The 17,764-nt window shown below is 36.6% G+C and overlaps 1 protein-coding gene across 6 annotated transcripts in view; it reads right to left on the bottom strand.

Annotated features, from left to right (window-relative positions):
- The window catches only part of GALC (galactosylceramidase), a 47,228-nt gene that overhangs the window by 28,738 nt on the left and 726 nt on the right, over positions 1 to 17,764 (bottom strand). For 4 of the 6 annotated variants that reach the window (XR_003255735.1, XM_026079396.1, XM_026079395.1 and 1 more), the window contains exons 2-6: positions 16,905 to 16,973; positions 14,407 to 14,470; positions 12,340 to 12,453; positions 9,503 to 9,642; positions 7,041 to 7,079 (exon numbers count right to left, since the gene is read on the bottom strand). Coding sequence is in view for 5 of the 6 variants with exons in the window: in XM_026079396.1 (XP_025935181.1) it covers positions 7,041 to 7,079; positions 9,503 to 9,642; positions 12,340 to 12,453; positions 14,407 to 14,470; positions 16,905 to 16,973 (426 nt within the window). In the remaining variant the exon portion in view is untranslated. Of the gene's footprint in view, positions 1 to 1,332; positions 1,461 to 7,040; positions 7,080 to 9,502; positions 9,643 to 12,339; positions 12,454 to 14,406; positions 14,471 to 16,904; positions 16,974 to 17,764 lie in introns of all 6 variants that reach the window. The other 2 variants (XM_026079397.1, XM_026079398.1) reach the window with 2 other exon arrangements.

Genomic DNA, 17,764 nt, shown 5'->3' with positions numbered 1-17,764 from the left:
AAAGTTAAGGCAGGGCAGGACTGAGCTTATGACGTTTAAGCAAATCTTCTCAGAACAAGAATGCTCCTCAATGCATATATACATTCAGTGCATTCATTCTGCAGGTTTCATTAGTATGGAAATCATAACTAAAACAGTTCCTAAAACACTGTAACTTGCTGAGGTGCAAGTCTTGCTTACTCTAGGCAAGTTATAAATACAACCATGTATAAACAAAAGTTTCTTATGAAATTAGTTACTGCACTTTGGCATTATAATTAATATTTTCTCAGGCAACCACTTTCAGGTAATCATGTTTATAAGCTCAATACATAAGAAAGCTGTTTCTTTATAAAATCCCTGCTTAACTGACCCACAATAACTTTTGCATCATGCACTTGTTTTAACAATTATGAGCACATTACATATCCTTACATCTAAATGAGGATAAATGGCACACTAGGGACCACAAACATATCCTTATCACAGTAGGATTAATAAATTAGAGGTATGCAAGATAAAAATAACACAAGTGAAAAGTTTATACATTATAGTTCATTTCCAGTGTGAACATGCAATAGTTTTTAAAAATGCTTTCATAGTTTTGAGAAAGCAGAGATAAGCAAGAAAGCAAGAGCAGTAGAATGGGTATCAAGCCAGCTGACAAAAGAAAGGTAGTAAGAAAGCGTATTATGAAAAAAAGCACAGACAAATAATCATGTTGCCATTTTCCAGAACTGCAACTCCTAGCCACTGAAACTGAGAAGTAAGCTACGCTGCTTAAACCCCAATTTTGGATGCGCATTTTTACTAATATTTCACAGTCTCTGTATGTGCTTCTGATACTATCAGTTATCAGATAACAAGCAACAAATGGAAACTCCTAGTTTTAGGACATGACCACAAACAAAGGAAAAGTAACAGGGAACTCTGCAACTGTGGAAAGTCCCAGGGTTAAAGTTGAAGTTCATCTGAAACTAAAACTGATTTCAGATCAAGAATTCAGTCCTAAGGTTTTTCTGACCTTTAAGATGCACATGGAGATCTGTTAAAAGTCTCCCATGATTTGCTAGCATTAAGATAGGCACTGACTTTTAGGGTTCTTAATTGAAGACTTGAAAGAAATGATGGAAGACTGGTAAGATCACCTTGTACATGCACTGAACTGAAAGAAGAGAGGAAAACAGGAAGGAGTCATCAGTCACCACTGTAACATGATGATCACAAAACTGTGAATTGGTAGAATATATGAAATAAGGATACAGGACTTCAAAAAATGAAGGTGAAGACTTGTTTACAAAAATAAAGCAAGAAGCAGTGTGCAACATTCCTCCCCTCTTCTCCCACACTTACCCGACTACCTGAACAGCATCATTAAGATAGGGATCAACTATCATCTCCTTTGAAATGTTCCAATCTCCATCCGCAGCGATGATGCCAATGTTCCTTAGACCCAGTCTGTCCAAAGACTGTCGAAGTACCTTAGCAACAGACAATACCACTTAAACTACAGCCTTTATCAATGAGGCAACATGAAAATATAAGATCAAAAACAATTTAAGAATTGTAGAAGGAGTCATTGGGAGCATTTGTCTTCAGAGCAAAATGGATAAGAAAAATTCCCATTTTTCAAGGAAAGCCATAACAACTAAAATAAAGTTATTAACACAAGCATTACTTTTAACATGGCAGGGTCATCTATGACATTCAGATAACCACTACASTAAAAAAAGCCTTCTCATCACTTGGATTATTTTGACACCACATGTATATATACACAAACACTGCACTCAGTCACTCTCAACATACTGACTCCATCCTTTGCATGCAAGTAATTCACTGCATATAAGTAATGGATTTATCTCAAAGTCAATCACACTAAGTTAACCTAATAATGATACTGACTGGAGTGTGAAGGTGGACATACCTCCGCAAGTGATCAGAAGTGAAAGTTAACCCTGATCCCCCCAAAAGAATACAAGAAAACAGGATTGAAGTCTTGAAATAGAAAAGAGCTTGTAACCACGTATGCATGCGTAAGGAAGATTTTTTCTAATCATTTGAAGATCAGTAGGAATGAATTCCTTAAATGATTTCTTCTAATAGTCCTCCAGTAATGTAAAGGAGAATATGGGGTATTTCTATTTTGACATGTACTCAAATAGGGACAAAAAGCAAAGTCCAAGCACTGGTAGCAATAAGCACCAAGATCCAAAGAACATGAAGCAAAAACAGTAACAATGAAATTCTGTATAACTGCTTGAAGTCCTTGAAGGATGATAAAAGTTTACCAGAAGAAAATTCATAATGGTAGAAACATTTACAGTAAGGTCCTTGCAGTTCCAAACTTCCTAGCATGAAACCATGTCAAGTATCCCTTAATCAAAAAAATGTATTTCAGATCAGAAGTTGCTGATAAACTTTAAGAGGTTTCGCCTCCCCCACTAATAGATATAAGTAACAATACAATACCAAACTTTTTTTTTTTTTTTTTTTTTTAAATAAGCATGATTTTAGTACAGGGTTTTTTTCATAATTGCAGAAGCCACAGTGATGCTAGGTGGATGTTGCAAACCTGTATCAATTTAATCTTCAGGCTACCCCCAAAACTCTTACAAATCTGGCACATGTTAAAGAATGAATACATTAGAGATGTTTTAACTATTCTGATTTTGTCTTAATTAACCTTCAGTGCATTAAGTCAAAGTTCTTCAGTAATCAGAAGAGATGGGAGGCAAACATATTTAACAGTTCAGAACTCTAGGTTATTTTGCCATCATAAAACACTGCAAAGAGTTAGATCTCAATGTCCATCACCAAAATTTATCAGATATCTTTTCTTACATGTTGGTGCCGATTTCCTGTCTCTAGCCCTAAATGATTATAAGATACTAGATTTTAAAYACCTGACTGAAAGACAGAACTTTGCCAGTTCATTGATAAAAAGTCTTCAAAAAAAAATCTGTATGTTTGATTTGATTGGAGAAAAAAAAAAAGAGATTGGAGAAGACACAGATGGAGAAACCACACTTCTAAAAAGAAAGTATTTTTAGAGACAAAGTTAACTAATCAAAACCCTAGGGAGCTGAGGCTTTTGAAGCTGTTTCCCGCAATATTTTCATAACTGAAGTCCAGACTGAACACCCTACCTTACAATGTACCTCAAGTAGGAAAACTGCTATAAAAGACAAGTAACAGCGATCAATTCACTGAAAAAAAAAAAATCAGAAGATTTCTAAGGTAAGATTCAGAGAGCATTGTCACAGATATGATATTAATATAATATTTTTCTCAAAGACTTCACGTCAGAAAGTATACTTCTCAAATTTGTGTAGGATCCCAAGCAAGGAAGAATTTGACAAATTAGAACAATAGCCTGAAAATATTTATTCATAAATGATTTTGACCTAGTACAACAGAAACGCTCTAACAGATGTAGCTCTGCTCTATGCAAAGTATGCGGAAGCTCTGCTTCAGCCCTGCTGAAATGGTTCTGAGGATTCCAGTGGCTCATTAAGGGAAAAATAGTACTATCCTACTGCTTGGGAGGAGGGTAAACTGCAGCAGGTTATATAAACAGTGCAGTACATAAAATACATTGAGTAATCAGGAAGGATTCCATTAACACTTAAGACCCCTGTACTCATTTTTGAGCAGCATATTTCTAGAATGATTTGGATTCTTTCTAACTGTTCCACATAAGAGATAAGAGTTAATAAAACATGACCCACAAAGAAAGGTTGCAAGACCAGTGCTGTTTAAGAACAGAAGACCGAGAGAAGATATGACAACAATATTCAAATTCCTTGAATGATCTTTGAAAGAGGAGAGAGATGATTAGTTCTCTGAAGCACCCAGAATCAGTAAAAGCATAAACATTTAAAGCACGTATAGCAAGATTTAGGTTAGACGGTCAGAAAAATTACCTAACTATAGAGATAGTTCAGCAAAACAAACCTACTAGAGGTTGCAGAACTTCCACGTAGAAAAATAAGTACCAAGGACACAGAGCTGTAGACACTCACAGTGCACTCCATAGCAACGTATGCAGAAGGGCTCCAGTGCCCCCCCACCCCATATTTGTTTATATAAAAATATTCTTTAAATTTTAGGGTTAGTTTAAGATGACAGTATTGAAAAATATAATTGGGAGACTAAAATCTGAAAGAGGAATTTATAAGCAACAGATCATCATTTCTCTTTTACTTTTTTTTCCACTTAATAAGAAACATTCCTAGAGCCTCAGTGGATGAAGTAACTAAACTAGCTGTTCTTAAAAGTAAAAATTTAGTAAGATAACCAAGAACTCAAGCTAATCTATATCCTTCATTCATCAGACATTACAAGCAATAACAGTACACATTTAAATAAGCCTTTTTCGAAATGGCTGATTGCAAATAGACCTATCATGTTGTTTAGATGTCATGCCACACTGCAGAGTGTAAGAAAAACAGATGTTAAATAAAAAGCTGTGTCATATACTAGCCATATCTCCAAGAACACATATTGGGGAGAAGGGTGACACTTCAGGAAATACCTTTGTGATTTTAGGATCAATTTTTAAACTAAAATTTTAGCTTTAAAAGCTAAAAGCTTAGTCCCAATTCAGCAGTATTTGAAAAGCTAACCAGTAGAGTGCTCTGTCTCCACAAACAACCTGTTCTCCACATTCATTCTCCCCACATTAGGGAGCCAAGGCAAAGAGATGAGAAGGCCTCCAAGTGGCATTATATGGGACTGAGCTGCAAAGTAGAGTATTTCTATTTCTTACAAGGTGCACAGAAAGCCAAGAAATAAGTTTTTTTTWAAAAAAAAAGCCAATTAGTGACAATCAATCTCTTCAATAATTCCTTTTACAAAGGGTTCAAGTTTCATAAGCTTTCCAAGCAACATAACATGTAATCAGCAAATAAATAAAACTCACAGCTCAAAAAAAAAAAGTATCTACTTATCTTCCATCTTACTTGCATTCTTACTCCAGGCAGAAACAAGTGCTTCCAGTTCTGTTTGTTTTTGCTTTTATAACATACATAATAAATAACAAGGGATTTGTACTTGAAGTCCCCCCAGAATTCCCCCTCTGCCCCTGTCAGCATAACTTACCTACAATTAGGATTACCCCTTAGGAGATTATTAGTATTCTCAGTGATTTTTCCATTAGTCTATAGCCTGATTAATTAACAATTTTTTTAAATAGGATCTAGGAACCCTGAAACCCACATTGACTGAGCTGAAAGAAAAAAAAACAAAACTACACACCAGAAGACTTACGGTTTTTGAGTTTTTTGTTTTTTGTTTTTTGTTTTTTTAATAAAGGGATAGCACTCTGAACTCTTTTCCTAGCTTAAAAAAAATAAAGTTAGGCAATAGTTAGTGAAGAACACATATTGTGATGGCATATTTTAAGAAGATTCTAGGCATACCCATTGAACCAGTTCAGACAAATTTAAGTAAATTCACCAGCAAAATCTGAACAGCTACACATCCATCAGAATTTTATTACTGGAAACAGACACCTTGACACAGGTGCTATCTCACTATTCTCTGCTAACTCACACTTCAGTATTTTTGTGTTTTATTCAGGATGGATTTTGTAAGTCACACTCAAGAGCTTTAGCACTGAACTTCTGTCAACCAAGTCCAAAAGAAACTAATGGCCTAGTAGACTAAGGAAGTGGAGTATAGAAAATAACTTCTGTGAAAGTCGTTGTAGAATGAAGCATGGTTAACAGAACTTGGTCAAAGAAGAGATGAGCCTCAGAAACTAATTTACTGTGTTGGGAGAGGACCTGGTGAATTAGTTTAATATATATAACCAATAACATATTTCTTCACAAAAAACCCACAAAACCAGAGACAGGGTGTTTCTCTTTGTACGAGTACACCACCAGTACAAAGTTTTCTGCCATTGGTTCCTGACCTCCCTCAAAGTGCTGCACAAACCAGAGGAAACAGTTCTACGGGTATTCATCTACTTCTACCTACTAGGAAGAAAAAAAGAATCCTTAGAAGACAGCACTCACAGTTTTCACGAGTAGGCAGAATTTTATACATGCCAGCCTCATGAAAGATATTTAACTTTTCTTGGTCTTATTGGAGGGTCACTTTTAAATGTTATACATCATTTCCTTCATTGTTCTACTAAAATTAATCATTGAACAAAATAAGCATGAAAGTTGCCAAGAACAAGTGATGTGACTAACATCATTCACTGTGCACAACTGCAAGAACTGAAACTTTTTTCTAATAGAAACTAATTGACTAATTGTAAGCAGATGGGATCCAATCCCTGCTGAGTTCTGCAAAAAAAAATTCAGCAGTCATTCTACATGTTTAAGTTAACTCTGATTTGCTTTAAGAAGAGATAATGTTTCTGCATCTTTACCTCCATGCAGCAGCAAGGAACTGAACGTGCTTAAGATTCCACTTCAATATAACATATCCATATACCCGACAGAAGTGAGCCGGGCAGGTAGAGTGGGTTGGCAGAGAAAGTGAGGGGTTAGTGATATCTCAGAACTGAATATATGAAATACTGTGTTCTCTAAGTGTTTTAGAGCAGCAGGTATGTTGACTTCTGCAGAGTTACAACACATGACATTTATTTTATTGAAAAGGTAATCAAACAATATAACAAGAACCTTGAGTTTTATAGCAATAAGGTAATAATAATATTGAGTGGAACTTTAAGCAGTTCTAGATCTTTAGCTTACTTCATAACTGGCTCCAAGCCAGTACAAAGATGAATTTGAATGAACGTAGTAGCATCAACTGGAGTTTTCATTAGAAAGGAGGGTTCCATACATACTTAGCATACACTGGAAGTTTATGTTCAAAAAAAGTTTCAGACACACACACGCAACCTAGAGATCTGATCCTGTTAGCACTACATGGCTGTAACTATTCCAAAAAAATAGAGAGTTCAGAAAGTGAAGTACTTGCAGTAATTGATTAAGGTCCCTATTCCAGGCAAATTCAGATAAGCTAATTGTTTATATATGGTAACAAAGACAAGCTCTAGAAATACGTTTACTTTAGAGAGATATGGAAAAAATACATACCTTGATATATTTGCTACTAAATGCCCTTTCATTCCATATCTATAAAGCAAAAGTAAAAAGCTGTTTAGAAAAACAGGATGCGTGAGTACATAATGAAAGATTTTGTCCACAAGATCATACAATCACTAATGAATCCCACTGTTTCAGCCTGCTAGGGGAGAGTGCTCCAGCTGGTTGTTATTAGCTCTCCAGGGGAAAAATTCTATATGAAAGTTCAAAACAGCTGCTTGTTTATCTGACTCAGGTCCACTGCCTGCTTTTTTGCTGAAAAGAACTGTAATGCTGTGAGAGCTCTACAGTGACAGCAGTGTTACACATTGTAGTGTAGCAACTATTAGTGATCACTGGGAAACACATCATGGCCCAAGATGTGGTCCTACAGAATGGGCCCTTTTGCCATGCACTGACACAGGAGAGCTAGAATGAGGTACGTATTTAATGATTACCTAGTTTCAGGAGATTATTCAATGGCACTGTTTTAGTCTTTTTTCTAATTCACACAGGACTATATTCTTATTCAAACATAATGGAGAGCTTCAGCATAGCATAAGTAAACAGACACACAAAATAGTTTCCGATTTCTGCTGCTCTGGATTTCCATCTTTTATGGAATGTCTGCTTTAGGTAAACACAGATCAAAATTCAAGAGCTGAAATGCTGATTTTCTCACCAAATACCCTGGCCAATAAATGCAGAGTCAGAAACCTCCTTACTTTTTCCTCTGACCCACAGCATAAGCATAAAGGCTCATGTTCACCAGCAAAAGCTGAAAGCATCTTCCTGTAGATGTAGATCCCCAGACCCTTGGACAGTTTCTTGCAAGGGGAAGATGTTGATGTTCGTTTGATGTTGAGCCTAACGAACAACCTGCCTCTCAAATAYGCTTAGAGCTCAGTGTTTCTTGTTGGCTAGTTCTAGGCAATTTCTCTCAAGGTGCACCTTCTGCCTACAGAAAACCACACATAAATCAGTGGAGTTCAGAAAGAGTTAGAGACCTGTTTCTTTGTAGGATGAAATCATTAAAAGGATATTTCTAGATCTAGATTCCCCAAGTGCTAATATGATTGGCTCATTTCTGAAAAAGTTATGTATTGAAAGGCTCAGTTCATCATATAACAACTGATAATATATATTTTATAGCACATGCTGCAAGTCAAAACAGCAGTAAAGGCTACAGTGTAGAATCAGAATAGTGTTAAAAATGTTTTGACAGTTTCTGAGCCCTTGCAGACTTCACTGTTTTTCTGTGTTTCACATTATACCCACAAAGAAATCAGATAATATGCACTGTCAGCACACTGCCCATGGAAGCAGAACTTCGCCTTTCTTAAAAGCATAGAATTAAAAAGGCCAAACACTGTGTCAAGTAACAACATGGAAGCCAGACATTATTCAAAYACTTAGTCTGCAGAACTTACCATACCTTCTACTGTAAGAGCATAGCAACAAGAAAGTTTGAAACGGCATCCCCACCCCACCAAATTAATTGAATTTCAGGAGCATCACTGTGTTACCCAGAGTGCAAGACTGACACAGATGAAATAAGTCTGCAACATCAAGGAAAACATATTCCAGAAGAGACAGACATCAGATATACTTTCCCCCATTACAGTATATAGATTTTCTTTGAGAGATAGGAACCATAGCTTCACTCTGGATTTTTTCCTTTTCTGCCCTTTACACAATTTTCCTCACATCTAAACATTCAATAGCCTGAATTCAGTGATTCAGTAAGCACAGAACTGATTTTAGAGGAATCTTATCCACACAGATTTTCTTAATTAGGAAAAAAAAAAGTTGAATCTCAGTCAAATAATCAGCTTGAAAAATGTTTTTCCAGATTGTGTGCCTCTTCCTCTCACCTCCAAGTTAGGGCAGTTTTCTCAGACATTCCCTYACTACCTGCATACATTGCACTGTAACACCATAAAGTAGTTACACTGTACTGCAATTCATACACCTTAATCTGCTATAAATAATGCAGTTAAAAATGGAATAAGATGTATGGGATTGCCCTTCTGCAAAATAGTGGCCACATTTTATACCAAGAAGTCATGTTAGCTGACCTTCACAAGTTCTGAAGTCTTAATTAAATTGTTTTGTCAGCTGGTGATCTGAAACTCAGGCAGAACAAGTTAGGTAGAAAATGACAAACCAGAGTCTCAAAGAGATTTCAGAATTCTCAAGTTTTCAGGCAACTTTGTTCTAGAATTGGRAAGGCAGGAATCTTGCCATTTTACACTGTTTCTGCATTAATAGGTATTACTGCAGAAACACTAAACTAACACGATCTCTGCCTTTCCACTTACACTGGAAGGAAAAAAAAACTAAAACTGCAATTACATAATTTCTCTCCCTCCCTTTCCCTCTCCCCACCCTGTTGTAATCCACAAAGAGAGACAAGACCAAGAACTTAGGAACAAAGATAAAAAAAATTATGCAGGCGATTTTGCATTACTGACCCCAACATAATCAATGTCCAAATCATGATACTGTTTAGCTCCTAATATCCAGGAAATGATATAGTAAACAGTGACATCTGGGTAATCATAGGGCCAGTTCTCACCCTTCCCTACCCATGCAGGAAATGTCCAAGGTAATCCTGGAAAGACAGAAGCAGCAAATGAATAAGGTAATTAAGGAGATGTTCTGTATTACTCAGTAAGCTTCAATAGCTAACTGTAGCTTGCCCTGCCTAAAAAAAAAATAAAAAGGGGGGGGGGGGCAGATACATACTTCAAGTTCACATACTTACAGGGAATACAATAAAGCATATCTTATTTAACCAGAGAACACACTGTAATATCCATTATGATCAAACTATATATATTTTTTTTTAACTAAACCCATCTTTACTAGAGAACAATTCACTATGTACAATCTTTCTGTTGTGCAGTATTAGCTCTAACAGGTCTAACATTTTGAAGATTTTAGAGTAACAGTTTACAAGTTACAAACAAGGGATCAATGCTGAACACCAAACACTGTTAATGTTCTGAATATGACTTTCAAAATAAGTGATGATCTGATCATAACAGAGGAAAAAAGAGCTGGATCATGAAAAAGCATTTCTGAGATTCAGCAGTTTATTGGATCTTGCGCTGAATAAGAATAATAAATTAACCTAACCATATCCTGCTATGTTTTCAGCTGATGCTCTATAAGACACCATAGGCTAATTCAAAGGCAAACCCTCCTTCCTTTGTCAAGAGCTTGGTTTGGAGGAAGGAGGAAGTTTATTAATAATCATAATTAACCTCAAATGGTAAGCTAATTGCTTGCCACAATACTTGTCTAAAAGAACCCATCCAGCAAATCCTGCACCAAGTCATGCCTTGGAGCTGGATAAAGCAGAACCCGATGCCTAGAAGGAGTGGGATTAGATAATCCAGCAGCTAGAGCACAACAGCCAGTACCAATGAAACCCTCATCTTTAGCAATTTGTATGTACTTCTAGTACCTTCCTATGTTTTTGTTCATCACACCTCTTTAGGAAAAAAAGCACGATTGTTCTTTATCTGAGAAGAGCTCTTTTCAAACATTGCTGACTCTGAACTGTTAAGCAATAATAAACTACAATGAACACCACGATTTAAATAACTTGTTGAAACTGGAATAGCACGTACAGTTACAGAGAAAGGAAGTCTGGTTTGGGGAGAGAGAGAGAGATGGCTGTACTTGCAAAAGTGGGAAATTAGCATATGTGGATGAATCACATGATCAAAAATGTCACAAGGAAAAAGCACGCACAGTGACAACCTTCCAAACTCCTGAAAATAAGCTCTTAAGAGCTTTAAAGTAACTAGGATAATATTTCACTACTTACAGACGTGGACATTTGTTATAAACTTTCATTTGGATGTAACTTTTTCTCGTGTGACTTAGTCATTTCATAATAAACATTATAAAATATTATTCATACTAACACTTCATAGTAAAAGGATAACAGATAATCAAGTTAACTATATGAAAATCAGAAGAAAGTTGCAAGACATTTATTTCTCGTCTGGCTGCTAAACTGCACAAGGAAAATTAGTATTCAAGCAGATTAAGATGAAGATAGACTAATTTAGACAGAAGGGCACAATCAAATGATGCAGTGTATCTTTAATTATATTACACATCAAGACACTCTGCCCTGTAGACTGCTGAAATCAGGCTTGCTATCACAGAGGTACTTGCTTATTAAGATTATAGTAAGTTCTGCAACCACTACTAACACGTACAAAAGGGAAGCAGTTGTATACTACATTAAGGCATTATCAATAGCATAGAACACTTGTATTTAAAATTCAAGGTAAATTTCATGGTCTTAAAAGCTAAGACACAAAGGCAAGTATCTTAAAATGTCAGGTCCATCAGCTAATTTTAGAATTTGTCAGGGAAGACTGAAGACTGTAACTTTGAACTACTTTTCCACTAGCTTTTCCATGTGACAGACTGACAAAGGAAAAAAAACCAAACATGTTCAAATCAGCAATGAGAGGCAAGTGCTGATGTTTGTGTCTGAGAACCATTAGAACTGAGATATATCATGACTGGTGAGAAAGCTTTCACTTCCTTTTTCAGAAGGTACGTACATTCCATCTGGCATCTCACTGTAAATCAACTGAGTTATATTCAGGCTCACTATTGGAACACTTTTTTATAGTCAGAGGAAAAAAAAAATTCTCCCCTTCTTTCATGTGAAACACATTTTTAAAAATGGTTCAGGTAAAATGTAGAGTTTCATAGTTGTATTTCACATGACATGCACAACTCAAAAATCAAAATAGGCAGACATGAAAGTCCTCTCAAAATTCAACTAAACACAAAAGGCGAGCAAATCAGAAGACAATATATTGGAGGGGAGGGGGGGAGTTATAGGTTTGTAATAAAAACATATAAATGAATTTGGTGCATATATGATTGACAGTTATCTTTTTTATGAATTTTTTTTCTCTCCCTCCCCACTTCCAAAGCTTTTTTTTCTTTTTTTTTAACTTTATTTACTATTCAGAAATGCAACTTTTGTGACAGATCATTTATGTTCATTGTTTTATTTGGGTGATAAAGTCTAAGCATTAATGTCAGAATGCAAGCAAATAATTAGAGTCACAGGATGTCATGCTACTCTAAGAGTAGAACAGAGTATCTTTAAGCGAAACATGAAAACAAGCTGACCAAATACTATAGATTCTACTTTCTCTACTGCAACATAAAAACACCTGTCCATTAAAACTAATATGCTAATTAAGAGTCAGGTATGCAACTGATTAAAAAAATAAATAAAAAATAAAAACTATTTGAAGCAATTTACCAATCAGTTTAATTTTGGGGTTCCTCTTTTTAGCCTCTTTCATCAGCCACCATTCATAGCCCCGGAAGTAGTTCTCATCATTTTCATAGTGCATGTGGGAGGGCTCAGTACCATCTAGGAAGGAAAGAGGCAGGCAGCTCACAATTAGCTTCTGTGTCATAAGCTACTACACATCAGAGTGTTTTCTGTATTGCTCATGGCTACAGCATGCAAGCACATAACTCCAATATGGTTCACACATTCTTTGGTACGTAATTCAAAGCAAACTGAGTAGTGAGAGGGAACAGGCAAGGCACGCTATCCTTCATTCTTAGAGATTTAGATGAAGTACAGCACAAATTTAATATTTGTTATTTTTTAAAAGATTATGCCCTCTTTTTGCATCAGAATGTGATTATCTGTTGGACATTTTCTATCCCTAATTATGACAATGTTAAATCTATATTCATGATCATCTTCATCCAAACAATCATTATGAAAGCTACAGCATTAGGATCAGGAGGAAAAAGATACTCATAGCAAGTATAAGCAGCAGATTATAGCTAAACTAAAAAACATTAAAGTAGTTTAGTTTGTTCCCTCTGTGGAAGGCAAGCCTGGAGGAGAAAAGACAGAACTGTCATGAAGTTTTGCCATGACAAGAAAGTATATTTTTATAGCTAAAGACCTAGTTTATCATTTATGTGGTGTTCTTTGCAGGAAGAGTCTTTGGATTTGAAGGCTATACAATGAATTCATTCAGGAAGTGGTAAACAAACTAGAAAGGTACCTAAGTGTTGCATAGGCAGTCACTATATATAAAACTCAATTAACAACTTGTGCACACAACTGCAACAATTACTCATGTTAAACTATGTGCCTAATTGTTACAGAGATCTCTTCTAACCAGAGTATGTATTTTTATGAAGACTGTTGGAACAGCACATTTCATTACAGAAAACAGGACTCTTTTTTCAGTCTTACCAATGCTTGATTATTTGGAATCTCTGTTTGTCAGAGACATAAAACAACCAGTAAGTTCCAGACCTAGACTCCTGATCGTAACAATTCAGAGGCCAGAATAACAGCTGGAGTTGAGTGTGATAAGACAGATACTTCTTAGTGTTCTCCTTCTAAAAGCTGGAAAGTCACAACACAAATGCGTAACATTCTCCTTAGCCAGCAGCAAGGGAGTTCGACGACAAGGTTTGTGCATGTGTAAACAAGGTTTCATTTTCCCCTGACCAGAATTTGTTGACTGAATACTAAGTTCTTAAACAGTATAATACTTTCCATTATGTCAATTTTCTTAAATAAACCAAAAAATTGAAAAACAACATGTAACTAGACAAACAGACAGTATAAAAATAAAATGCCCTAAAAAAGATGCTATGTTTTCTATTTATTAACCGAGTCTGCTTTAAGTCGATTCTCTACAAAAGAGATTATGGAGGGGGAGAAAGGGAGGGAGTATGAACAGTAGTCTGGTTACTGCTTCTCAGCTTTCCATCACAAGCAGACAAGCTGTTACTAAACATGTATCACTCACAGCTTGCCCTGTATGTAAATACAGCAAGTTAGGCAAATTAAACCAATACATTTGCATTCTAAATTGGAGCCAGGAAAAATAAATAGTGCATACTGTCAGTCAACACCACAATGTAGTGGCTCATTAAATCAAAGGAATGTAATTGCTTTTGATCAGCTGGTTTTACATTTTTAAGACACAAACTACCTCCCCTATGCAAGTTTTACACAGTTTGTATTGCAAAACGGGTGCTTGAGAAATGTTCAGCAATTATGAATGCTATTAGAGCTTCCCTGATCTTGGGGGAAAAAAGAACTCATTTTGCTCTAAAATGCAACCTATTAACCATATTATAGAGAGAACAGTCTCAGTGTAAATTTCTTTTCTACAAGCTAGCAGAAATTATTTTTGACATTTCTGTACAACTCCAAAAATACTACAGAGCATATCTCTATGCTTCCACTAAAGTGAAGTGTGCAGGACCAGGAGGTTAAACTAAAGGCATTACTTACTGCATCATGGAAATGAGAAATTAAACCCTGCTCCCACAGAATCCATACCTGTCGATTGTCCATCACCTCCAATCTCTACCTTCAGGATATGTAAAGAAGCACCAAAATTTGGCTAGAGAAAAAAAAAAAGAAAAGAAAAAAAGAGAGAAACAGATTCCTGCTGTTGACAAGATAACTACAACAAGTAAATGTACAATATTGAGGATGCCATAAATTCAACAGTATTAGTTTTTAACATACCCATACAGGTACAAGTGCAATATATGAAATTCCTCTCCCAAAGGAAACTGAGCAAAGCAAATAGAACAATTTACGTTTAGCCAGTTTCACTAATGTACAGTTAACTACACTTCCCCCATTTAAGCTTGGTTAAGCTAAAGAAAACATTGAAGAGATCTTAAAGTAGAACATGGGCTGTATGAGAAACACAACAGTTTTTTTTAACATTAGAAGTCAAGCTTTTTTTTTTTTTTTAATGTTTATAGTTGCCATCTTTGTAAATAATTTATTCTTTGGTGTAAAGGACTACACTGCTCATGTGAAACCAGCACATAAAGGGGTCAGAAATAATCTGCTAGACACAGAGGGAAAGATGGTGTGTATGAGTGAGAGTGTGTAGAAAAAAAGCACCTGAATGGAAAACAAATGGCCACCTAATCCACAACCCTGTTTCCTTGGCATGAGACAGAATATAAAATTTGAGCACATATAAAGCTATCCTGTTCCTAGAACATTCTTCCAGCCATCAGTGGTTTAAGARTTGCTCAAGCCAGAATTTATAACTAATCATTATGTTTAATAATTGGCCTCCTCCATAGAATTATCCAATTTCAAGTATAATTTTGGCATCTCCCCCCCCCAAAAAAAAGATGTGAGAATGCACTTCATAAAACCAAAATAAATATTATTAATATACCTGCTGCATAGAGGATTCCTTGGTTGGCCTGCAAGGTTTTGATCCCCCCCCCTTTTTTTTTTTAATAACTAAAATGTATTCCCTATTTGTCATCTCTTCATGCCATTTTTTGATTTTACACTTCTAATACATTACCTCTCCCATCTCCATCGTGAAAGTTGACTGACAGATTAAAGGACAGGAAGGAGAATGAGACAAGGCTTCCTCCCAGGTATCTCAAGATAGTTTAAGAGGCTTTGGTGAAACAACATGTCTAAAAACTCTCATGATCTCTCAGATAGATCTTTTTTGACCAAATGCCTATTGATTCCTTCAGAAAACCTAGATTTGTAACACGTGACTTCAGTCTCCTAAAAAAACTTTTATCATTCCCCAGTCATATGTAACACCTTACTCCATCCTTTACAACCAATTCTTTAAACTACACAGTAAATTATTTCCCTCCAGCCATCTGGATTACAGCTATTTAAAAGCAACATGATATCCTCTTCCAGCAGAGTAATTTATATTGCCAAAAGCAAGACAAGTTATTATTGTCCAGTGCAATAATCTTACCCTATATTAAGTTGGGTAACTTCACAAGCTACACTTTGCAACTAAAGCAGCTTACAAACCAATACAATTCATACACCCCCTAAAATACTGCACTTACACTTGAGACCAGGTTGGAACAGATATCCTATTGAAATGAGGCAGTCTGTGCAGTAGTTTTCACATTATACAAATCTCTCTGTACTCCAAAAAAAAATCAACATTGTCTCAAAGACCCACTTCACACAACTGTTATGACCTGCAAAACCCCACATTTTAGCCACAAAAAGAATTTAATCCTAGCTGACTAACCCCAGATAGACAATCAAGATATGTTGACAGCAGGAATAAGAGGAATCTTAGCACTAATTTGAAGAATTATGCTTGATTATCAAAACCAACAGCAAAATACTTAAGGTTCTGATAAAACTTAATTGTGCTGAAGTAATTTTTATCATAACACCTATCAGATATTTAATGTTGGCAGCTGTCAAATTCTGAAAGAAGGAGGCTCCTCTCTTTGCCTTCAGAGTTAACATACTAGGCCATCAACTACTCTTGCCGTTTTTATACAGCACTTCATACAGCAAGATCAAAACTCTGCAAAGAGGTAGGAAGCTTGTTCTTCTGCAGGAAGAATAAAAAAGGTTAAAATATTTACCRTGCAAGAACGTATGCATGCTAATACAATATAAGAAATTAATTAAAGACTGAAAAAATATTTTACATGTATGAAACATGTTTCATAACTGTTTGCAAGATTAGTAATTAAGTGATCTTTACAAAAAGAAACAATGAATTATTGACTGGACTAGGGTTTGCACTAATAGATCTAAAGTTCTGTCTACTAGACCATTCCACTCTTCAGCTAAAAAGCTACTCTACAACTTGCAGTCACTAACACAGCTTATTTCTTTTCCTAGTTTTTCCACAACGTTCAAGTGCCAAGTCAAAATCAACATTAAGTCAATGCTTTCCAAAACAGTGCGTCTCATTTCATTCTCAGGTGGTACAGAATATACTAAAGGAGTTCCAACATTAGACAATAAGAAATCCTGTATGAAACTAGAGACAATTGTAGCAGTAAAACAAACATTACCTTGAACAGATAATCTAAAATTTGGGAACGATAAGGTTCTTGGTAGTTCACCAGGAGTCTAGATGTGGCCTAAAATGAAAAAAAGAAAACATGAAAATACAGACGCTTAACTTCAAAACATATTTTGCAAGTAAATCACAGATCGTCAGTCTAGGCATTCTCACATAGCTAATAAACCTACAGAAATAATCACAGCATCAGGAACTCTGCTAGAACTCTGTTCTAATCTTTCAATTTTACATTTCTGTCCCCATAGATTGTAAATGGCTTGTACTCCAGTTACCCTCAATTTGCTGCAAAGAAGAGAGTCCAGAGGAACATGGAAATGAAGGAAAGAAGGAGATCTCACAGACTTAAGGCAAGCAAAAGCAGTTCCCTCCCAGCATTATTTCTCCCACTTCACTTGAAGCTCCCTGTCCACCAAAGGGGCACACCAGCAGGAGGACGAGGAGAGCAACACAACGCCTCCGCGACAGGGCAAGGACTCAGTGGTGCTCGTGACTTACTGCTGGAGCGCAGAAGAGCCTAGAACTGGGTTGTTGGCTCTTCCAGCATTTTAAAAGCTAGCCAGACCAGCGGTTAGGAGGAACCTCTGTGGGGGGAAAACCCACGCAGACTCAGCTCTCCCGCAACGACACCAAGGACCCACCCGGCCCTTGGCACCCAGAGAAGTGGAGAAGAAATGGCCACCGCGCAGCCGGACCCAGCAGCACAAAGTGGGGCCCTGCCCCAGCTCCTCCTGCGGCCAGGCCACAGCCTGCTCAGGGCCCCCTTCAGAGCCCCCCCACGGCTTCCCCCCAGCAGGGGGCCCCTCAGGGCCCCATCACTGCACCCCGCGGAGCCCCCCCGCCCCCACACAC

The sequence above is a fragment of the Apteryx rowi genome, unplaced genomic scaffold (genome assembly GCF_003343035.1).
Source record: "Apteryx rowi isolate R43461 unplaced genomic scaffold, aptRow1 scaffold_5, whole genome shotgun sequence".
Classification (NCBI taxonomy): domain Eukaryota; kingdom Metazoa; phylum Chordata; class Aves; order Apterygiformes; family Apterygidae; genus Apteryx; species Apteryx rowi.
Note: the sequence above shows the minus strand (reverse complement) of the source record. Positions and strands in the feature narration are given on the sequence as shown.